The sequence below is a fragment of the Drosophila rhopaloa genome, unplaced genomic scaffold, assembly GCF_018152115.1.
Source record: "Drosophila rhopaloa isolate 14029-0021.01 unplaced genomic scaffold, ASM1815211v1 contig_2, whole genome shotgun sequence".
Lineage (NCBI taxonomy): Eukaryota > Metazoa > Arthropoda > Insecta > Diptera > Drosophilidae > Drosophila > Drosophila rhopaloa.
In genome coordinates this window covers 4,233,807-4,257,403 of record NW_025335083.1, presented here as the reverse complement: position 1 = coordinate 4,257,403, position 23,597 = coordinate 4,233,807, and the positions used below count along the sequence as shown (strand labels likewise).

General features: G+C 44.3%; 3 protein-coding genes across 3 annotated transcripts; 1 reads left to right on the top strand and 2 right to left on the bottom strand.

Moving 5' to 3' along the window:
• Positions 1–284: 284 nt before the first annotated feature.
• LOC108042819 (protein YIPF5) lies at positions 285–9,668 on the bottom strand. Its single transcript, XM_017121279.1, has 6 exons — positions 9,484–9,668; positions 9,219–9,424; positions 8,001–8,035; positions 5,767–5,877; positions 4,898–5,082; positions 285–758 (listed from the first exon to the last, which is right to left on the bottom strand). The coding sequence occupies exons 1-6, from the start codon at positions 9,576–9,578 to the stop codon at positions 596–598; spliced, it is 795 nt and encodes a 264-aa protein (XP_016976768.1). The 5' UTR covers positions 9,579–9,668; the 3' UTR covers positions 285–595.
• Positions 9,669–9,946: 278 nt separating this feature from the next.
• On the bottom strand, positions 9,947–13,288 carry LOC108042818 (V-type proton ATPase catalytic subunit A). The gene is made up of 5 exons (XM_017121278.1): positions 13,193–13,288; positions 12,725–12,856; positions 11,881–12,578; positions 10,762–11,739; positions 9,947–10,707 (listed from the first exon to the last, which is right to left on the bottom strand). The coding sequence occupies exons 2-5, from the start codon at positions 12,798–12,800 to the stop codon at positions 10,615–10,617; spliced, it is 1,845 nt and encodes a 614-aa protein (XP_016976767.1). The 5' UTR covers positions 12,801–12,856; positions 13,193–13,288; the 3' UTR covers positions 9,947–10,614.
• A 407-nt stretch (positions 13,289–13,695) lies between these two features.
• On the top strand, positions 13,696–23,186 carry LOC108042814 (serine/threonine-protein kinase Tor). The gene is made up of 7 exons (XM_017121274.2): positions 13,696–14,217; positions 14,273–14,493; positions 15,250–15,816; positions 16,242–16,978; positions 17,143–19,084; positions 19,148–21,703; positions 21,778–23,186. The coding sequence occupies exons 1-7, from the start codon at positions 13,992–13,994 to the stop codon at positions 22,939–22,941; spliced, it is 7,413 nt and encodes a 2,470-aa protein (XP_016976763.1). The 5' UTR covers positions 13,696–13,991; the 3' UTR covers positions 22,942–23,186.
• The last annotated feature ends 411 nt before the right edge of the window (positions 23,187–23,597 follow it).

Here is a 23,597-nt window from a genome sequence, read left to right as displayed (position 1 = left end):
AAATTCCCACCCGATGATCTCCCTTTTCCGTGCAACCGAATCATAGCATAATACCCGTATAAATTCTCTCAACGAAATACCAAAGTTGTTAAAACAAAATACAATAATAGCCGGAAGCCAGGGTAAACACGAAAAGTATTATGAAAAAAGGGCATTTTATTTTGCCTGAGTCGCGTTAATTTTGCATGCCCCAAAAAGTGTGCACTGCGACGGAAAAGGAAACGAGTGCGCGAAATTCCAATATGCTGCCCACACTACTACAATTGTGCATGGCAAAAAACCAATTTCAATTTGTTAACCATTTTTTATTCCCAATCAAATTTATTACATCGGCTGACAACAAAAGTATTGAGTAAAAAGGAGAGCTTGGTCATCGAAAAAGGAGAATATGGAAAACAAATTCGCAATCGGCGCTTATTTTCTTAAAAATATACATATCCATGTGTGTGTCTCCTCTTGTTGCTTCTCATCCCGGCCCGGTTGTGTGTGTACTTGTTGTGCAGCGAGAGTGTGTGTTTGCAGGACAATTAAAACCAGGCAAACAGAACAACAGGGGGCGGCTGGGTGGTGGAATAGCAGGCAGGCGCTCGTGGCCCTAGTAAATGGTAATCAACGCAAATCCTCCATAGAGCACTGCACACGGATAGGCAATCAGCAGCTGTTGATGGTCCATGGAGAAGGCGGTGGCGAACAGTTTCGAGGCCGATATGGCGCACCAGAATATGGAGATGCCGCTCACAATTAGGCCGAGTGTGCCCCTGCAAGAGTGAAACGAGATACCAACTCAGACCAGATAGATATAGACAGCGGCAAAATCAATAAACAATGCATATGCATGAAGCATCAGCCGTACAGAGTGAGAAACCAGTATACAATTCTGAGCTCCATAATCCCAAGAGCCATTTTTCATCGGTCATATTCTCCAATTCACTAAAGCAAAAGCAATATAATACTCTGGTTGATGAAAAATTACAAATTAAAACAATTTAATATATAATAATAGTGTTGAATCGACACTCCTAATTTGTAAAAATTTTCAAAAATACTTATAAATTGAGCTTTAGTAATTCAATGTTTAATTTACTTTAAAATTCACTTCAAACTAGATAAGTAAAATACAAATAAACGATTACATAAGCAACGAAAATAATTGTTTTGGGTATGAGACCTGAAGACATAATATTATATTATAATGTCGCCACAGAAATATGGAGACTTTGACTTATAGAATTTACCTGCATTTAAGTTATGGAAAGTACGATTTCATACTAAAATATTAGTTGTGACTTAAAAACATTAAATTGCTAGTAAGATAAAAACTGACATTGATTTCAATTTACATTGTTAGTAGTAAGATAAAAACTGACTTTGAACTTAATTTGCATTGATAATAGTAAGATAAAAACTGACACTGATTTAAATTTGCATTGTTAATAGGTCACAGAATATATTTTTAATCAGAAAAAGATTTCCCGGTGCATCGACTTGGAATATAGTATTCGACTGACAGAGTGTTCATAAAAAAGGATGAGTACGTGGATGTGGGTTTGAGGAAGCGTGTGTGCGAATGAATGGGCAGGGCAAACAAAGACAGCAGGCGATGTGCCGGCAAAAGGATGTGCAAACACAGTCCAACTACAAAGCGCACACAAAACCCACACTCGCTCTCGCAGAGAAAGCCCAGCGGGAAATGAAAAATTGATTTCAAAGCGATATTCTGAAAATGTTACCTATATACTGTAGCGCAACGCATGTGAGGTGGGTAGAAGTCGAGTTAAGATTAAGGATTATTTAAAGTGCAATCCCAAAAATCCCACTACTACTTCGTTCGACAAATCAAAATCAAACATCTTTTATTTGTAAAAAATTATTATTCTTATAAAATATTTGTATCTAAGTTATTTGCTTTTCACTTGACCAAAAACTCTGTAATTAAGGCAAATATCTGACTTGACCTCCTAATCCAAACATTTTATAACCACTAAAAAATTAAAATTGATTGACTTTAGTTTGTGAATAAACAAAAGATCGTTAGCCCATAACAAGATAAACAAATCGAAACTTGAGTAAGTGATAACAAAGATTGGTTTGTCGAAAAGCAAGCAAACACTAAAAGAAAGTTTAATATATCTAACCCACTCTTGACTGACCAGTTTAAAGTTGTAAGCCCTGAATCTTTTCCTGCTAACCCGTTAAATCCGACCAAGAAATCAATTTACGCAACCAAAACATAAATCCCCATATTCCTAAGTTTCAATTTTCAGCTACACGCACGCGTTAAATGGATTGCCTTTCTGTGGTCTCGGCGGCTCAGCTGTCACCTCCGCCTCCACCTCCCACTTACCACTCAACCAGTTTTTACTGGCCCCTGCAATCTTCTCCAGAACTTTGTTGGTCGTTGGTTGTTGGTCACTATGTCCGCTGCTTGTGCCAAGTGATTTTTTGGCCCCGGACTGGGTAGCTTAAATGGACCGGCGCTAGCCTAAAAACCAATCAAAACAATACTATGTAGTGCCGGATAACTCGGCAGTCCGTGTAATTTTGGCGCACTTTTGCATCGCCAAACAAACTCAATTAAAAAGTCTGTCTAAAAAAAAGGACATCGGGGAATCGCAAAAATATTTACTGTAAACTTGGCTGGCATTCGCAGGGACTATATGAACATCAAAGCTAGCACACCCGCACACACACACACACACACGTCCACCCACAAAGTGCAAGCGCTTAAAGCCAACAAATAAAAAATGCAGGCAAACAGGCAACCAAAATGGCAATTGCACTGGGCAGTTGGACAGTTTGGTGAAAGGGGGAAAATTGGTAGTGTTTTTGGGGCCGATGGGTGGGCGCAAACAAAACGCGCTTGGTGTCGAGTAAGCCCGAGCAATAGTTGTTTTTTACACACACTCATTTCCAGCCATCACCACCCACCAGTCACCACCCACCGCACCACTTAGTTTCCCCTCGCTGCTCCGAAATTATGACATGCCAAAGGGGGCAGGCGGGTGGATCCACCAGAGGAAGCGCTAAAAACTCACGCAGCATTTGCGTGTTGCTCCTCGCATGGCCATCGTAAAAAGCGTGGAAGTGAGTGGAGCCAGAAAAAGCTGAAACAAAAAAATGGCAGAGAAGAAAGCCGAAGAAAGCCGAGGAAAACCAGGGGCGAGGGGGGCGGAAATGGCCGGGAACAGCGGGCGGGGAAGCACGGCTAGCGAGTGCTGGACACATATTTGAAAAGGAAACTACGTGAACGAAACTCAACGGGTGGCAAAACAGGACATGGAACGTTAGACAGATGGACACAGGACCGCCTGGCAGGAGCATTTCCACCACCCACTCCCCCTCCCACTCCCACTGTTTTCAGCACGAAAATTAAACGGCGCATAGTTGGCGTTATTTTGCTCCGTTTTTTGCCTGTCTTGCCTTGGCTTCAATGGAGTCCGAGGTCCGTAGCCGGTAGTCCGTAGTCCGTAGTCTGTAGTTGGGACTCCTCGGTCCGTAGTCTGTAGTTTGGAAGTTGTGGCCCTGGAGTGCACTAAAAGCGCAAATTAAGTTGGCTACTCTTTTTTATTTGCCTCTATGTGTATGCATCGCTAGCCCAAAACTGCAACAAAATTAAATACCTAAATTGTGGGAAAAGAGGCGAGGGGAAATCAACTGCAACGGATGAGCAGATAAAGAAAAAATTAAACGCTGGCCCGCCTGGAGTAGCTAACGACAAGAATCGTAGTTGGCTTATAGAAAAAATAGGTCAAGTGTTAGCACCTATGGTTTGCTTTAATTAACATTAACCTAAGAGCACAGAAGGTAACTCAATTTATTTCACGGCATCTAATCTAGTCAATGATAAGTAAAAAGTTAGAATAGTAATGCACAAACTTAAATAAAGTGAAAAAAATTGATAAAACCAAGTATTCTTTCAGTTCTAGCCAAGAAAAAAACTTTTTTTTACCAGGAACTTATTTTAAAGAATTAATTATTTAATTTTACGGACCTACGTTTCTCTCGATGTCTATTTGTAGCGCTGCATTTGTATAAAAAATATTATATACGATAAAACACAATACCTTAGTCTAATTTGAGATTTATAAGCGGTTGTATTATTATATGCCAGAAATCTAGGGAGCCGTTGGACCAAGAACTCTATGAACTATCTGAAAGAGAATATATGGACCCTTTCCGAAAACATAACAAAATAAATTGTAAACTAATGTATATACATAAAAAGGTACATAATCCTGTCTCTTATAATCAAACATAATCGGTTCATTCGTCACTAATGGGCTTTCTACTTTCAAATCAAATTACAAATATCTTGTTCTTACTTATTTTTTTTCCTTTCTATTAATCAACATTTATGTATTCAGCATTAAATTTTCTTATTGAATTTAATAAATACAAAATGCATACATAATTAGATGTTGTGACACACACTATGTGGAAATATATAATTTCCAAAAGGCATATTTAAAACTTATTTAAATGCTTTCAATTTTGCAGGATAACTATTTCAGCACAAATACAAAACCATGCCCATCGAAAAGTACAGGCTCAAATCAAACAATAGCAAAAGGGTACCCGCAACAACAATATTAATAAGACCGAGAAGTGATCAAATTGAACCGACGAGAAGCAGCCGGAGTCTAAGCATCAATTGCACAAATTTGAACGGCAGGGAAGGGATCGAAAACGTGCTGCAGTCGCAGCTGGGCGAGCTTAGGCAAAAGTTTGTAATTACAGGCCACAAACAATGAGGACTCGACGTCGATGCATTGGCAACTTTTCAATTAAAAACATAAATATAAGCACAACGACTGATGGAATGGGGGTTGCGGAGATGAGGAGCGGAATGAATGGAGCGCAGATGAAAAGCCAGCGACTTGTGTCAACAATTACTTACTGAATGGTGATTAAAATGTTGATGCCCGACAGCACCACCATGGGCAGCAGACAATAGCCGAGCACGGAGGCCACCGCCCCGAAGGTCACCTGCGACCGGCTGACCATCAGGGACAGCAGGCAGTAGAAGAAGATGCAGCCCATCACTCCGATTCCGTAAATGTAGGAGAACGTCACCTTGCCGCTCTGTGGAGAGAATGATGGGTTTTGGTTAGTGGTACTCTGCTAATCCGCGAGCAGGTAATTGGATTACGGTCCAAAACAACTATAAGTTACAATTCAATTTTTAAAGACTTACAATATTACTGATAAACAAAATTTTAATTGTAAAGGATTACACTATAATAAGAAGATTCTATTTGTAAATAATTTCTTTAACGTATTAAATGTACATTTTCATCATATGCGATAATTTGTATGATATTTCAAACCGATTATTAGGTCCGATTTCTCAATGTCATGTTAAATTTTGTAATTAAGTTAAATTGCATTACATTTCTCATAACTATGTTCGTGTGACAATAGTCTCTGTCAAAATTAACACAACCTTGGAAAAGCGAATTGGTATTTTCGAGTAATTTGATTTCATTACAAAATAGAATGTTAACATAACGTTGAGATTAGGGCCGATTTCTCAACGTTATCAGTTTAAAATAAAATTGAAACCAAATTAGCTCAAATCTGAAATGAGGAAAATGTACAAGTGCACACTTAAAGATTGTATTACTTTACTTAATTAAATGCAAATAATAATATTAAAGCTTTTTTTTAATTTGTAATAAAATGGATTGAAAAAATTTGAATATAACAAAAAATTGATTTCAACCGTAAATGGAGAAGGGCGGTGTGGGGGTAATCGGGATAACAAACCAGTAGCAGGAAGCCGCCGAGTGTGAGGCAGAAGACTAGTGGGCCGGCCATGTCCGTGTCCTGCAGGATTTGCTGGTCGGTGCCCCGAAAAGGATTCAGCACGGCGAGCGTCTGGAACGAAAGAGAGCGCGAAAGTAATACGATTAAAATTAGAGCAAGTGAAGGATTACACAGGGAGGAGGTCGGTTGTGGGGCAACAGGCCATCATCACTCATGGAGTCTGCGGCACGACACGGATTCGGACACAGGACTTCGGACTCGGGACACTACACAACACAATTCATTTGTTCGCACAGCGGTCATAAAACGAAGCCCAACTCCCGCTTCCAAACATTTGTGTTCTCTATGCGTTTTGGTTTCTCCCCTTGTTTTTGTATTGTGTGCAGTGGCAGAGAAATTTGAAAAATGGAAATTGATGATAAATGATATTGCTGACCAGCCAGCCAGCTAGCAAGCGAGCGAGTAAGCCGGGGTTTGGGAAAGTGGGCCAAAAGCTGTCAACGCATTTGACGCATGCGAATGTGGGCCAGAGCAAGGGCCATGAAATTTGATATTATTGCCAGCAAGGACCCACCAAAAATTGTCGATGAAATTCCGAGTGCCTCTTTGTGGGCTAAACCCAAAGAGAGACGCTCGGAATTTCCTCCACAACTTTAATTGAGATTGAAATGAAATTGAAGTGGAAAAACGCAGCCACACATAGTGCGCAAAAATGTAACACAAAGATTAGTTTTTTTTAACAATTTTTCAGTTCCCGCAACAGTTTAATTGATTAAATAAAATTTGGAAAAAGAGCTGCAAAGTCAATGTTGATCAAATTTTGTGTACACATTAATTTAGAAAAGTTATGAAAAAGTTTCGCATTCTCGTAGTCAATTAAAAATCCATTTTGGAATAAATTTAGAATAGAAAATTTAACTTTTTATTAAGCCATTAAAGAGTTAAATTAAATAAAAATGTAAATTAATATCTATCAAATGTTAAGGTCAACTGGCCAACTAATTTAAAATTCAAATACAACAAAAATATAATTTTTGGTTTAACATTAAAAAATATTTAAATATAATATGTCAAAACAATTTTAAAAATCATTTCGTTAAAGTATAATTTCAAAATAAATTGTGTATCTATTAGGTAATATGGGTAATATGCCCTAGTAGTGTTTATTGACCGAAGTTACTGAAGAAAGATGTAAATAAATTTATACCAGGAGGCAACTATCTGTTTACTTCCCTTCACTGCACATAAGCCTTGAAAATACCATTGTTGGCAAAGCCATTTGCCACCGATTCATTACATTAACAAACCTCCCCAAAGTCAAACACAAATCTAACCATAATTCCCCCAGCTAGCTGATGAACAATTTAATTAGCATTTCATTTCATTTCATTTCAGTTTTATGATGGCACACGGACTCATTAACATTAACATTTTCATTTTTCAATTAACACAAGCGTAATAAATTCCGTGCCGGAGCGAAAGAAATGAGAATCAGGCGCACGCAAATTTTTTACAAAATGGACAAAAATGCAGAAAGTTACACAGCGAACTGGACCAAACGGGAGTGGAAAAAAAAGTGAGGGAAAAACTTTAATTAAAAACACAAAAGTTGCTTTATTTATTTAAAAACAACTACAGCCCGGCCCGCGGCGAATGCGATGAAAAAATATGTCTTCATTAACGACACAAACCGGCAAGTGCAGCGACAACAAAGCACACAAAAAAAAATGCAAAAATTACTGGAAAAAAAAACGAAAAACAATAGAATTATTGCGGCAGGAGAAGCTTGCAATAAATACAAAAGCGAAATGCAAAAACATTTAAATTTCAATTAAAAAGGAGTTGGCCGCGGTGGAAAGCGCGGCCTAAAGTGGCCGCCCAAAAGGAAAGCCACCCGCTGCGTTGCACAAATTAGAAAAGGCACGGGTCCGGGGAAAATGCGTAAAGGCAAAGCAGGAATTATGCCGCGCGCGGAGTAATTGTCCGGGCAAACAAAGTGGGCAACTCAAATCTCGAGGCTCCTTTGTGGTGTGTGTCTGTGGCATCCGGCGGGAATCGGGCGCATAAAATATGCAATTTGCCCGGCTCCTCTCAAGATCTTTAGTTTAAAATGCGTTCAAGTGCAGAGGGGTAAAAAAGAAAGTCCTTCCTCTTTCACCTACAACCTCCGGCCAGCTCCAAAGGAGGAGTACGCAAATTATAAAAGCTTTCTTTGTTCTGCGGTTTTCTCTTACCTTTTGAAAAATGTGATTCGGATTGATGCCCAGTTCTGCAAAATAAAAAAGAGGTTTTTAATTATTTGAAACTACTTATATGAATTAGGAAATAATACCAAAACAGAATAAATTAACTAAATGTTGGATAAAAAAACTGTATACACATATATCCTATGCAATCAAAATCGGCTCTTCAGCTTAAACAAATTTGAACGAAGTTGTGATTTAATTTTAATAAAGCTTTAAACTTTTCAGGTCTTAAGATTGGTATTATACAAATCAATCAAATTTAAAAAAAAAACTTAATAAATCAATTTTATAAATACAAATATTTCCTTTTTTGGAAGGTATAAAAAGTTTTACTTGGCTAAGCTATTCTCTAATAATCAAGCTTTCCAATATTATCATAACCGATGACTTTAACTATGTCTTCTACAGCTATCAAAACATTTCGAGCCATCCTTACGTCGCTTTCGCTTACATATGTATTTATGAAAACTTATATATTAATATCACTTCTCAGTAATAAAACAATTTTAAAAGAAGTTACCATAAATAAATAAGTATTTTAAATAATAACAAATTCAACACTTTCTAAAGTGCATTATTGGCATAGTTTACGGATCATTTAAGTTACATCACACATTTTAGCTATCTTTATATAATTCATTTAATTTTAGTTGAGATAATACAATGCAGTAAAGGCCATTTTCGACATTGATCAAAGTCTTCGGACAAGTAGATCTAGCTTTGTCCGTACGTCCGCATGTCCACTTTTACGCTTACAAGTCTCCCAGTTTTAAAGCAGTCGGATGGACATTCTATCGCAGGTACTACTACTACTACTACTACTAGTGACAAATATATCAGAAAACTCGATCAAACTTTATTTTTTTTATTAAAGAATTTTATTAACTGAATAAATACAGTTTATTGAAATCAATAAAATTTTAATTATTTCGGATTGGCTAATTTTTTTCGTTGAAACAATCACAAAATCAATAAGCTACTACTGCCAAAACCCTTCCTTTGATTATTTGAAAATAATACATTTTCAAAACACACTTCACGAAAAACCGTATAGATTTTTTATAAAATTGGTAATTGCTTTAAAGTTTTAAGATTCCCTTTTTATATGCTATTGCTTGTAAGGTATTGAAATATTTCCTCAAAAAAAATAGACAGGTATAATGTTAGCGCTTGAGGTATTTGTCCCCTTTTAGAAGTCAATCTTACCCTCCAAAAGTGGGGGCTCATCGTCGAACTCGTTGCCGGCTCCTCCGGTGGCACCTTGTTTCCCGCTCTTGTCCTGTCCGTAACTCGTGTCCGTGTACGCCGTGGGATCATAGAACCCGCCTAATCCTTGGGTAGGTGGCTGGGCATAGGCCGCATCATAGTTGGGCGGCACCGAGGCCTGTGTGTTGTCGAAGGTTTGGAAGTTCCTGCAAGCAAGTCGAGCAACAATTGTGGGTGGAAACTGAAGTCCCCGGGCCTTACTCACAGTTCCTGACCAAATTCCGGCATATCAAAGTTGTAACTGGCATCCGCCGATGGCGCGGAGCCGTAGAAGTCATTGGGTCCGCCAAACTGAGACATATCTATTTTAATTAAAGCACAATTCAAATTGAATATTTACTAAATTTAACAAAACAACACGTCAACTAGAGCTGGAACAAAAATCGATGTTTATTGATGCTATCGATATCATAATATGGTTTAGCAATGTCTCGAACCTTGGAAAAAAACTTTGATAAAGACTGGGTATAGGGTAACGCATGTAACTGTCAGGAACTCGAAAAACTTTAAATTGCATCTACGTTTTTGTTTTTTAATCCCCAAAACTAACCCTTCCAAATTCAAAGTAAAATTGTGTTTTAGCCAAACATTTTGACATATCTGAAAAAAGTGTTTTCAATTCCATAAACAAACAAGGCAAGATGAGGCAAAATAAAAAGCACCCTCACTTTTTGTAACATTCATAATACATTTTATTTCCATAGCTCCATTTGCAACACACACAAGTTACTGAAATATCTATACTTCTTTGGTAGTGGAGCTACATGCTTTTGGGGCTACGTTGTTATTGCATTCTTTAAAGGTCTATAATATGTAGGAATATATAATATTGTAATTTCGTAAAGTTTCAAACTCTCTTTAGATTCGTTTAGTTGGTTTAGTTTCACACAATAGGGGAACGAACACAATCGATAACTATATGAAAATTTACTAACAATACATAGCTGTGAATTATAATTATATATCAACATAGATAGTTATACATATGTGTCGTATATGTATGGTATTTATGTATATGGCTGGTTTAACTGCGTTTCATTTGCGCTACCGACTAATTATTGTTCGTCTTTCCTAACTCGCCGTCGTCGTGTGTTTTTGTTCAGTGTATTTTCTGTTGATTCGATTCTGACCTGACTAGACCTGAAGCGGGCCAAACTGTTTGTTTAACTTATAAATAAACTTGGATTCAAATATCTTATTATGCATTATGTAAATATGACTAGATTGAATGGGGAATTCGAATAATAACCTAGCTTTGGTTTCTTATTTCGTTTGGTTTGCTTCTTTTCCATTCCTCTTGCTAGGGAATCCCGATGTTGTTCTTGGCTGGCACCGCTTAATCCTCCAGATTTCGGAAGGCCTGCTGCAAGTCCTCGTACAGCTGGTCGTAGTCCGCCTTAATCTTTTGCTCACCGTCTTTCACGGGGTCCTAAAAAAGAAGAAGTAATATTAACACATACGAAGCTAAATGTGTAATATTCACCTTAAACTTCATCGAAGATAGCTGATACATAATTCCGCCCATCGACTCCCTGATGGTGTTCCATGTGATTTTGTTGTCCGACTGGGCTGTGGACTCCACGGCGTGCCGGGCTGTCTCATAGAAGGACATGATGTTCCTCAGCATGCCCACCGTCTTGTAGAAGGGACACACGCGATCGTACGGCGAGTAGGAGTTCTGCTGTAGGAAGTCGTCCTTCAGCAGCTTGGCCACCTCCAGGGTCACCTTGTCGGTCTCGGCCAGTGAGGCCTTGCCCACCAGCTGCACGATCTCAGAGAGGTCCTCCTCCTCCTGCAGGATCTCCTTGACCTTGGTACGCAGCGGCACGAACTCGGGGAAGTTCTTGTCATAGTATTCATCCAGGGCACGCATGTACTTCGAGTAGGAGATGAGCCAGTTGATCGAGGGGAAGTGCTTGCGCTGGGCCAGCTTCTTGTCGAGACCCCAGAACACCTGCACGATTCCCAGAGTGGCGGAGGTCACGGGATCGGAGAAGTCACCACCAGGAGGCGACACAGCTCCCACAATCGACACGGAGCCCTCGCGCTCGGGGTTACCCAGGCACTTGACGCGACCGGCACGCTCATAAAAGGTGGCCAAACGGGCGCCCAGATAAGCCGGGTAGCCGGAATCGGCAGGCATCTCAGCCAGGCGACCCGAAATTTCACGCAGAGCCTCGGCCCAACGGGAGGTGGAGTCGGCCATCATGGCCACGTTGTAGCCCATGTCGCGGAAGTATTCGGACAAAGTGATACCGGTGTAGATGGAGGCCTCACGGGCAGCCACTGGCATGTTTGAGGTGTTGGCCACCAGGGCAGTACGCTTCATAATGGACTCGGTCACACCGTCGATTTCGCAGGTCAGTTCGGGGAAGTCACGCAGTACCTCAGACATCTCATTTCCACGCTCGCCGCAACCCACGTAGATGATCACATCGGAGTTGGAGTACTTGGAGAGGGCCTGGGGAAGATTCGGAGAGGATTGAAGTTTTAGATTTGATGAAACTACCTTTTAATGGTTTAAAAACTATTTATGTTATTATTCAGGTCAACTGTGCCTAACTAGCTAAATATCTACTTATTATGGTATTTAGTATCTCACCTGTGAGATGACGGTTTTGCCGCAACCGAAGGCTCCGGGAATGGCAGTGGTGCCGCCCTGGACGCAAGGGAAGAGCGAGTCGAGAACTCGTTGTCCGGTGAAGAGTGGATGGTTGGCGGGCAGCTTCTCGGTCACGGGACGTGGCTGACGCACTGGCCACACCTGCAACATGGTGTGCTTGGTGATCTCGCCGTCGAACTCAGTCTCCAGAACAATGTCCTCTAGGTTGTAGTTACCCGCAGGGGCAATGTATCGCACGGTGCCCTTGGCCCTGGGCGCCACAATCATGCGCTGTTTTACCAGGGTGTTCTCGTGGACCACTCCGTACAGATCTCCTCCGGTGATGTGCGAGCCCACTCGCACGTTCAGCGGATTGAACTCCCACATTTCGGAGCGGGACAAAGCGGTTGTGTTGACACCCTTGGGTATGTAGATGGAGTTGGTCATCACACCAATATCCCGCAAAGGACGTTGGATGCCGTCGAAAATGCTGCCCATGATGCCGGGTCCCAGCTCCACGGATAAGGGCTTTCCTGTGCGCAGGACGGGATCGCCAACGGTGACGCCGGAGGTCTCCTCGTACACCTGGATGGTGGCCATATCACCCTCCAGACGGATGATCTCGCCCACCAGCTCGTAATAGCCCACGCGGACCAACTCGTACATAGCTGATCCCGACATGGCCTCCGCGGTGACCACTGAAAGGGAAACGAGAAGTGGAGGAGCAGGAGAAAGAGCAAGGGGAGAGGCGGGGGACCAGCAGAGTCGCATTAGAAACAGAACGCACAGAGATTAGCCAGATCTTGAGGGTCAGCGATTGAAGGACGCTGGGGACGTAGCTTACCTGGTCCCGAAACCGCGTAGACACGGCCGTACTCCGACTCGCGCTCCTCGTCTTTGAATTTCCTCAAGTTGGACATGGTCGCGGTTGCTTCTCTTCTTCTTCTGCTTCGGTAACGGTCAAAACGCTCGTTGGCTATGGAAAAAGTAACCGTTTTTTTTATAAACAAAAACACATTTTTCATGCCCACGAGCGGGTTTTCCGTGTGCGCTGAGAAGGAAAATTCGTAGGTGGCGCTGTTGTGCAGCAGCAGCCCCCAGTGAAAAACTTCACACCCCCGCAGCCCAGCATCGATTTTCCAATACAATTTTCACGCATGCCACGGACGGCCAGCTGAAATCTTTACATTTTCCCCAGCACATTCGCTTTTTACACATTTTCTTTTTATTTGGGCTTTTTAAGTTCTGCTTACTGCTGGTTTTGTTCGGTAATTACTGTTTTTTTGGATGTCCTAAAATTAAATATGCTCACATTTGTTTCACCAGCTCTTACGAAAATTCTCTTGCTTTTTTTGATTTTACTCTAGTATTGATCTATCGGTTATCGCCGAGGGCTCCTTATTGTACTTAGAGATGGACTCTTCAAAGCTCATTTCTGAGCACGCATGACAAGATATTTTACCGTTCGATACAGTATTATAACAATGCCATAAGGTCCAAGCCCTTAAAAAATACCGCAAAACACCAATTATGATCGATATTTTGTCAGTTTTTGATTACGGATAATTAATTCAAGGTTCTTGGCCTGTTGAACGTTTTCATGGAATACTCAATTGTTCAAGGTTGTCGGCTTTATAAATTGATAATCTGCAATTTTTTTAAACTTGGAACGACAGAAAAAACGGTCTATCAACATTAAAAAAGTCATCAACATAACGGGCAAGGGGAATACCATAATTAATTTTTAGTCTATATTCGATATGCAAAAGAACGCAGTTCGTTCTGGTAATATAGCGTTTGTCGCCAACGGTCACACCACACTGTGCGCTCATTTATCGGCTGCGGCTGCAATTTTATTTCCAGAAAAAGTCTATTTATCCGGAATTTAACCAAGCAAACGGCTTGCATTCGCGTGTGATCCTTTGGCACCGGTGCCACCACATAAGATCCTTTCGGTTGGCCAGTGAGACAGTGCGCGTATCGCCCCAGGGCAACCGAAAAGATAACCTCTAAAGTCCGAACCCAGCAGGCAGATGCACCTGCTCCACCTTTTCCCCCTCCCAAATGCAAGTGAAAAGAGCCTCTAACTAACCGATTAAAACTGCCCAACCATGTCGACGACATCGGTGGTGCAGCAATTCGTGAACGGGCTCAAATCCCGCAACCGGAATGTGCAGAACAAGGCCACCCAGGACCTGCTCTTCTACGTGAAGACCGAGCTGCGCGAGATGTCCCAGGAGGAGCTGGCACAGTTCTTTGACGTGTTCGACCACCACATCTTCACCATGGTGAATGCGTCGGACATCCACGAGAAGAAGGGTGGTGCCCTGGCCATGAGTGAGTCTCCAGGACACCGGCGATTCACTTGAGGATTTAATGTTTCCACTTTCAGAATGCCTGATCAACTGCGAGGGCAGCCTGACAGCCAGGAAGGGCATCTCGCCCTATCTGAACCGTCTGCGGGATCTGCTGCTGATCAACGATGTGTCCGTCATGGAGATTGCCGCCCGCTCCCTGGTCAAGCTGGCCAACATGCCGACCTCCAAGGGAGCCGATTCCTTCGACTTTGACATCAAGAAGGCCTTCGAGGTGCTGAGAGGCGAGAGACAAGAGGTAAAACCACATGATTGGTTAAACAAATTGTTTTTTTTTTTATTATAAGGAGACATTTGCAGTCCTATAAAGTATATACTCTTGATGAGCATCACCAGGCGAATGAATATCTATGTCCGTCTGTTTCTACGCAATCTAGCCTCTTGGCATCTAGTACATATATATTTCGGAACAAGCCGGATCGGTCAAACATATCTATTCTTACTTAGCTGCCATAGGAGGAATAGGGAAAGAATTTAAAAAAAAACTTTGTTGCTTCTAAACATACTCCGACATAAAGTCCTTTTTTACAATTTAACAATTTATATAATGTTAGTATAATCGGACGATTCTGATAATTTCAAGTCAAGACATTAACATAACTTTATTGTTATTAGACTTCACTATTATTATTACTATAACCATCTATCACCGCGACTTTAGGAAGCAAATAAGCCAGTACAGTAAGCTATTTATAAAACTTACCAATTTTGTTTCTTTGCAATGTTAAATAATCTTGATCACTTTTTACCATAGTTCGATTTCTGACTATATCTATTCTATAATAATTAAAAAGCAATGTTTTTTTCCAATTGAACCGTTCTAAGGCAGGAGTCCTTCTTTAAAGAAAATTTTAAAAAGGTTAATATAAGAGTTTATTAAATACTGAGTTTTTATGCAACTAACATTTAAATGGGATGATATCCCTTAAAACTAGATTAAACATGATTCAAGTGTTGAAAAGCTTGTAAAAAAAATTATTGTTTTTTATTCCAGTACCGCCGTCACGCTGCCGTATTTATTCTCCGTGAGCTGGCAATAGCCTTGCCGACTTACTTTTATCAGCACATCCTCACCTTTTTTGAGGTCATTTTTAACGCCATCTTTGATCCCAAACCTGCCATTCGGGAGTCTGCAGGAGAGGCCTTGAGGGCTGCTTTAATAGTCACCGCCCAGCGAGAGAGCACAAAACAGTCCAGTGAACCACAGTGGTACAGGATCTGCTATGACGAGGCCAATAGCAGCTTTAACGCCGATATCGCAGCTAGCAAGGAGCAGAAGGGCGTGACCCGAGACGATCGCATTCACGGCGGCCTAATCGTCTTCAATGAGCTCTTCCGCTGTGCAAATGCCACCTGGGAGCGCCGGTACACGTCGCTAAAGACGCTCTTCCCCAAGGCACATCACAACAAATTCCTGGAGGCCAGTAGCTCATCGGGAGTGGGCTCCCAGCTGAACACCCTGGTGCCGCGCCTTAAGGTGCCCTTCATTGACAAGCTCGGCAGCACCCAGACGCACTTGGGCGAGGGCGAGCAACACAACGGTGTGGCCAAGTTCGCGAGCGTGAGTCTAACGATCAAATATCCCCACACACAAATGTATTTGTTATTTCAATTTATTTATTTGCTTACTCAGTAACCTTCATGTAGTAACAAAACAATAGTGGATTTACGGAATAATATCATCTGACCCAATTGTAGTTAATATTTGTGTGTTAAAAGAAAGGGGGTCGTTGCTGTAGAGTGTGTTACCCAAGTAAGGAACACGTTATGTTTTTGTTTAAAGGGTGCTTATAAAATTTATAATAATTTTTTCATTTCTTTGGAAGATTAAATACATTAATTTTGACTTTTTGTTTGCCAAACGTAACACCTATTCATTTTATATTTATTAAAATAATTTAGTAAACAACTTTTATTGTTTAACAATTAAAACACACTTTAGTCCGCTTTAATTAACCATTAACTAACATGCCCGTCCTCCCGCAGAACAACGTATTGGAGTCCGCCTACGCCCATGAGATTCTCCAGGAGCACTACACCACCATTTGCGACAATGTGTTGGAGCAGCGATCCTCCAAGTCACCTTATGTGCAGCAAGCTCTGCTGCAAATCCTGCCGCGACTGGCCGCTTTCAACCGCGAGGTGTTCGTGGAAAAGTACCTGCAGACCTGCGTGTCGCATTTAATGCAGATCCTGCGTGGCAAGGAGAAGGATCGTACTGTGGCCTACATCACTATCGGTTACATGGCTGTGGCCGTTCAAAGTGCGATCGAGGTTCATCTATCCGGGATTATGAGCAGCGTGAAGCTAGCTCTGCCAGCCAAGGATTTAACCAGCAAACGGAAGGTACCAGTGGACCCGGCAGTCTTTGCCTGCATTACCCTCCTTGCGCATGCCGTGAAGTCGGAAATAGCCGAAGATGTTAAGGATATCCTCGAGCAGATGTTCTACACGGGTCTCTCGCCTGCCCTGACCGTTTGCCTGAGAGAACTTTCCGAGAACGTGCCCCAGCTAAAGTCCGCAATTACGGATGGCTTGATCGGAATCCTTTCGCAGGTGCTGATGAACAAGGCAGCCGTCGTTCCATATACTGTCCTGCCCCCGATCGCCATCGATGCATCGCTGATGATGCAGAATGCCGACGGAGCCACCACAGTGTTGGCCCTTAAAACATTGGGAACCTTCAATTTTGAGGAACAGAACATGTTAGACTTTGTGCAGCGGTAAGCAATTATAGTTTTATCATTAAAAAAACAGTGATCCTTGATCGTGTATATATATTTCGTGAAAATGAAACATATAAACTAAACCAAATCAGAAAGCTTAGCTTTCCTCGACTATGTGATTCATTAAATGTTTTTTTTAACAAATTTTCGTCTGTTTTTAGTTGCGCCGACTACTTCATCATACACGAACAGCAGGAGATTCGTCTGGAGGCGGTGCAGACCTGCACACGACTCCTCAAACTGGCAGTGCAATCGTCGGAGAGCATGGAAAACTCAAAAACCCTCAGCGACACCGTCTCCCACGTGATCGAGCGCCTTCTGATGGTGGCCATCACGGATATGGACTGCAATGTGCGGATACGTATCCTCCGCTCGCTGGACGAGACCTTTGATGCGAAGCTGGCTCAGCCAGAGTCTTTGAACTCGTTGTTCATTACCCTGCACGACGAGATTTTTGAGATCCGCGAGCTGGCAATGGTCACCATTGGAAGACTGTCCTCCATGAACCCAGCCTACGTGATGCCCAAGTTGAGAACCACCATGATTGAGTTGATCACGGACCTGAAGTACTCGGGGATGAGCAGGAACAAAGAGCAGAGTGCCAAGATGCTAGACCATCTGGTGATAAGCACGCCCAGGCTGATATCCTCGTACATGAATCCGATCCTGAAGGCTTTAGTGCCCAAATTGCATGAGCCAGAATCGAATCCGGGGGTTATCCTGAATGTGCTTCGCACCATTGGTGACTTGGCAGAGGTGAATGGAGGATCCGATGAAATGGAACTGTGGGCAGATGACCTGCTCTCCATTTTACTAGAAATGCTCGGGGATGCTGGCAGTCCTGATAAGCGAGGAGTGGCTCTGTGGACTCTGGGCCAGCTAATCAGTGCAACAGGCAGAGTTGTAAGCCCATATCACACGTACCCAGTGCTCATCGATATCCTGATTAACTTCCTCAAAACGGAACAGCGTCGCTCCATTCGAAGGGAAACGATCCGTGTGCTGGGCTTGTTGGGGGCCATGGATCCCTACAAGCACAAGATGAACAAGGGCTTAATTGATAGCCAAAAGGATAATGTTCTGATAGCTTACTCCGATGGAAAAGTGGATGAAAGCCAGGACATTTCCACAGCAGAACTGCTGGTAAATATGGGTAACGCGTTGGATGAGTATTACCCGGCGGTGGCCATAGCTGCCCTGATGCGGATCTTGCGCGATCCCACGTTGAGCACACGACACACCAGTGTGGTGCAGGCGGTAACCTTCATCTTCCAGAGTCTGGGCATCAAATGTGTGCCGTACTTAGCCCAAGTGCTTCCGAATTTGCTGGACAACGTACGCACTGCGGATAACAATCTACGGGAGTTCCTGTTCCAACAACTCGCCATTCTAGTGGCCTTTGTGAAGCTGCACATTATCAGCTACATGGGCGATATTTTTAAGCTGATCAAGGAGTTTTGGACAATTAACACACCCCTGCAAAACACCTTAATCAATCTGATAGAGCAAATTGCCGTGGCATTGGGTTGCGAGTTCAGGGACTATCTGGCAGAGCTGATCCCACAGATCCTGCGGGTCCTGCAGCACGATAACTCCAAGGATAGGATGGTCACCAGAAGACTGCTCCAAGCACTCCAGAAGTTTGGCAGCACTTTGGGCTACTATCTGCCGCTAATTGTGCCCCCCATCGTGAAGCTCTTCGACTCGCCCTATGTGCCGCAGCAGGTATCCATGGTGGCCCTGGAAACTATCAACAACCTGGCCTGTCAGCTGGACTTTACCGACTTCTCCTCGCGCATAATCCATCCGCTGGTTCGAGTGCTGGACGCTGAACCGGAACTGCGCGACCAAGCGATGATCACGCTCCGTTCGCTGGTCAAGCAGCTCGGGAAGAAGTATCTCGTGTTCGTGCCCATGGTGCAGCGCACTCTCAACAAACATCGCATTGCGGATCCCGAATACGAGAAGCTTCTGAGTCGCATCCAGTCAAACAGCACGCTGGCGGATTCTTCTGGGGCGGGAGAGTCGGGATTGCGCCCGGCTAAGATCAAGAACAACGAGCCCTTCGTGACGGACAGGAATAGCAATAACAAAAATTTGCAGGTTTGTTAACTACAGGTTTCGATTCGTTTCAAACTCTTATGTACCATCGCCGTCTTCTTGTAGGTTACCACAAACGAACTGCGAACAGCGTGGCAGGTGACTCGTCGCGTCTCCAAAGACGATTGGGTGGAGTGGCTAAAGCGGCTGTCGATTGGCCTCCTGAAGGAATCGCCCTCGCACGCATTAAGAGCCTGTCGTTCGCTGGCCCAGGAGTATGATACGCTGCTGCGAGACCTCTTCAACGCCGCATTCATTTCCTGTTGGACGGAGCTTTCGCCGGACCTGAAGTCCGAGCTAACACAGTCGTTGATCCAAGCCCTGCAAGTGACAGACATGCCGGAGATCACGCAGACTATCCTCAACCTGGCCGAGTTCATGGAGCATTGCGATCGCGACCCAATACCAATTGAGACTAAGCTGCTGGGCACTCGAGCGATGGCTTGCAGGGCTTACGCCAAAGCTCTGCGCTACAAGGAGGAGGAGTTTCTTCTGCGGGAGGATCCGCAGGTGTTTGAGTCATTGATTCTGATTAACAACAAGCTGCAGCAGCGGGAAGCGGCTGAAGGTCTACTCACTACCTATCGCAATGCAGCCAATGAGCTAAACGTTCAAGGAAGATGGTACGAAAAGCTTCACAACTGGGATCAGGCGCTGAAGCACTACGAACGGAATCTACTGACTGATTCCTCGGACTTGGAAGCCCGCCTTGGTCACATGCGATGCCTGGAGGCACTCGGAGATTGGTCAGAGCTAAGCAATGTGACCAAAGACGAGTGGGAAACGTTCGGTACAGAGGCCAAGGCGAGGGCGAGCCCCTTGGCAGCAGTGGCTGCCTGGGGACTCCAGGATTGGGAGGCGATGCGGGAGTATGTGAGGTGCATACCGGAGGACACGCAGGATGGAAGCTACTATCGAGCAGTTTTGGCGGTGCATCATGACGACTTCGAGACCGCCCAGCGTCTGATAGATGAGACCCGGGATCTGCTAGACACGGAACTCACATCCATGGCGGGCGAATCCTACGAAAGAGCCTATGGAGCCATGGTTTGCGTTCAAATGCTGGCAGAGCTGGAGGAGGTCATTCAATACAAGCTGATTCCAGAGAGAAGAGAGCCTTTGAAGACCATGTGGTGGAAGCGCCTTCAAGGAGGACAACGACTTGTGGAGGATTGGAGAAGGATCATCCAGGTGCACTCGCTGGTGGTAAAGCCGCACGACGACATACACACCTGGTTGAAATACGCAAGTTTGTGCAGGAAGAGCGGCTCCTTGCAATTGTCCCACAAAACTCTTGTGATGTTACTGGGCACCGATCCCAAGCTGCATCCTGACCAGCCGCTCCCGTGCAATCAACCCCAAGTGACCTACGCCTACACCAAGTACATGGCTGCCAACAACACGTTGCAGGAAGCCTACGACCAGTTGAGGATCTTCGTGAACACATACAGCCAGGAGCTGAGTTGCCTGCCGCCAGAGGCTCTGAAGCAGCAGGATCAGCGCCTTATGGCACGCTGCTACCTGCGCCTGGCTACCTGGCAGAATAAGCTGCAGGACAGCCTCGGACCGGAGGCGATTCCAGGCGCTCTCGAGTGCTTCGAGAAGGCCACCAGCTACGATCCGAACTGGTACAAGGCCTGGCACCTGTGGGCCTACATGAACTTCAAGGTGGTGCAGGCGCAGAAATCGGCGCTGGACAAACAACAGCCCCCGGGCGTCAGCATGGGAATGGCAATGGGCCTGGGCCTCGACAGTGATCTGCTGATCATCCAGCAATATGCAGTTCCTGCGGTGCAGGGCTTCTTCCGTTCAATCAGCCTCATCAAGGGCAATTCGCTGCAGGATACGCTCCGACTCTTGACCCTTTGGTTTGACTATGGCAACCATGCCGAGGTGTACGAGGCGCTGCTTTCTGGAATGAAGCTGATCGAGATCAACACCTGGTTGCAGGTGATCCCGCAGCTTATTGCCCGCATCGACACCCATCGTCAGTTGGTGGGGCAGCTGATCCACCAGCTGCTCATGGACATCGGTAAGAATCACCCGCAGGCATTGGTCTATCCTCTAACGGTGGCTTCAAAGTCGGCATCGTTGGCGCGCAGGAATGCGGCCTTCAAGATCCTGGACTCGATGAGAAAACATTCGCCCACTTTAGTGGAGCAGGCGGTCATGTGCAGTGAGGAGCTCATCCGAGTGGCGATTCTCTGGCACGAGCAATGGCACGAAGGCTTGGAGGAAGCCTCTCGTCTGTACTTCGGTGACCGCAATGTAAAGGGCATGTTTGAGATCCTGGAGCCACTGCATGCCATGCTTGATAGGGGACCGCAAACGCTCAAGGAGACATCCTTCTCGCAGGCCTATGGACGCGAACTGACGGAGGCCTACGAATGGTCGCAGCGGTACAAGACCTCGGCGGTGGTGATGGACTTGGACCGTGCCTGGGATATCTACTATCATGTCTTCCAGAAGATCTCGCGCCAGCTGCCCCAACTCACCTCGCTGGAGCTACCCTACGTCTCGCCCAAATTGATGACCTGCAAAGACCTCGAGTTGGCCGTCCCCGGGTCCTACAATCCGGGGCAGGAGCTGATTCGGATTAGTCACATCAAAACCAACCTGCAGGTAGGGATTTTATCATTCTTGGCTAACTAAATATGTGCGGGGATATTAATACGAATTTTCCATTTTCATATCAGGTGATTACATCCAAGCAGCGACCACGAAAGCTGTGCATTCGTGGCTCAAACGGAAAGGACTACATGTACCTGCTCAAAGGCCACGAGGATCTCCGTCAGGACGAACGCGTAATGCAGCTATTCTCGCTGGTGAACACACTGCTACTGGACGACCCGGATACGTTCCGACGCAATCTGGCTATCCAGCGGTACGCGGTGATCCCGCTCAGCACCAACTCGGGCCTGATTGGATGGGTGCCTCACTGCGACACCCTACACACGCTGATCCGCGACTACAGGGACAAGAAAAAGGTTCCCTTAAACCAGGAGCACCGCACCATGCTCAACTTTGCGCCGGACTACGATCACCTCACGCTGATGCAGAAAGTGGAGGTGTTCGAGTATGCGCTGGGTCAGACGCAAGGCGACGACCTCGCCAAGTTGCTGTGGCTTAAGTCCCCGTCCTCGGAACTTTGGTTTGAGAGGAGAAACAACTACACCCGCTCCCTGGCTGTCATGTCAATGGTGGGATACGTCCTGGGTCTTGGCGATCGTCATCCATCAAACCTCATGCTTGACCGAATGAGTGGCAAGATCCTGCATATCGACTTTGGCGACTGCTTCGAGGTGGCCATGACCCGCGAAAAGTTTCCCGAAAAGATTCCCTTCCGTCTCACCCGGATGCTGATCAAGGCCATGGAGGTCACTGGCATCGAGGGCACCTACAGACGCACCTGCGAGAGCGTGATGCTGGTGCTCCGCCGGAACAAGGACTCCCTGATGGCCGTACTAGAGGCCTTCGTCTATGATCCCCTGCTCAACTGGCGACTGCTGGATGTGGACAAAAAGGGTAACGACGTGGCGGCTGGTGCGGGAGCTCCTGGCGGAAGGGGCGGCTCTGGGATGCAGGACAGCCTTAGCAATTCGGTAGAGGACTCCCTGCCCATGGCCAAGTCAAAGCCGTACGATCTTACACTGCAAGGCGGCTTGCACAACAACGTGGCCGACGAGACGAACAGCAAGGCCAGCCAGGTGATCAAACGGGTCAAGTGCAAGCTTACCGGCACCGACTTCCAAACGCAAAAAAGCGTCAACGAGCAGCAGCAGGTGGAGCTGCTCATCCAGCAGGCGACCAACAACGAGAACCTCTGCCAGTGCTACATTGGCTGGTGTCCGTTTTGGTAGGTGAAGAGATCTGGTAGAGATCCCAACCGACAACCGGAAACTGACTGAGCGAGATTACAAACACTACTACTACAAATTGTATGCACCATCTCTGAAGAGGATTCGGAGGTGATGGAAATTAGGCTCTAAGTATATAATATTTTTATAATTTATGTTAGAAATACGCTTTATTATCTTTTATTTGTAAATCCGATTGGAAACCAATTCCAATTTTGTAAAAATCATAAAAACCTATGAAACAATCAATACTTTTAAAATGTTTTTTCAATAACTTGGATGTTTTAGGGTCTGTTTTGTTATGCCTGATCTTTGTGTGCAAAGCTTCAATCGATTTGCCTTAAAATCCTTTCAAATATAAATCCATCATGGCCGCGAAATAACTAATAAACTTTTCTTTTTTTTCATTATTTTTATTTCTGAATCCAATTGCAAATAAATTCAAAATTTGTTTTTAATCACCAAAGACCCACGCAACGATTAGGGTAAACGAACAATTCGATATTCTGTCGTTTTTTCGCGACCGAAAAGTAAAACAAAGGAAACATTTGCAAAATTTTCAATATTTTTCAAACATCTAAATTATCCGGACTCCTATCGGGAGCGGCGATTAATGATTATTGATACTTGCAGACCACCCAAAATACGGGCGTCACAAA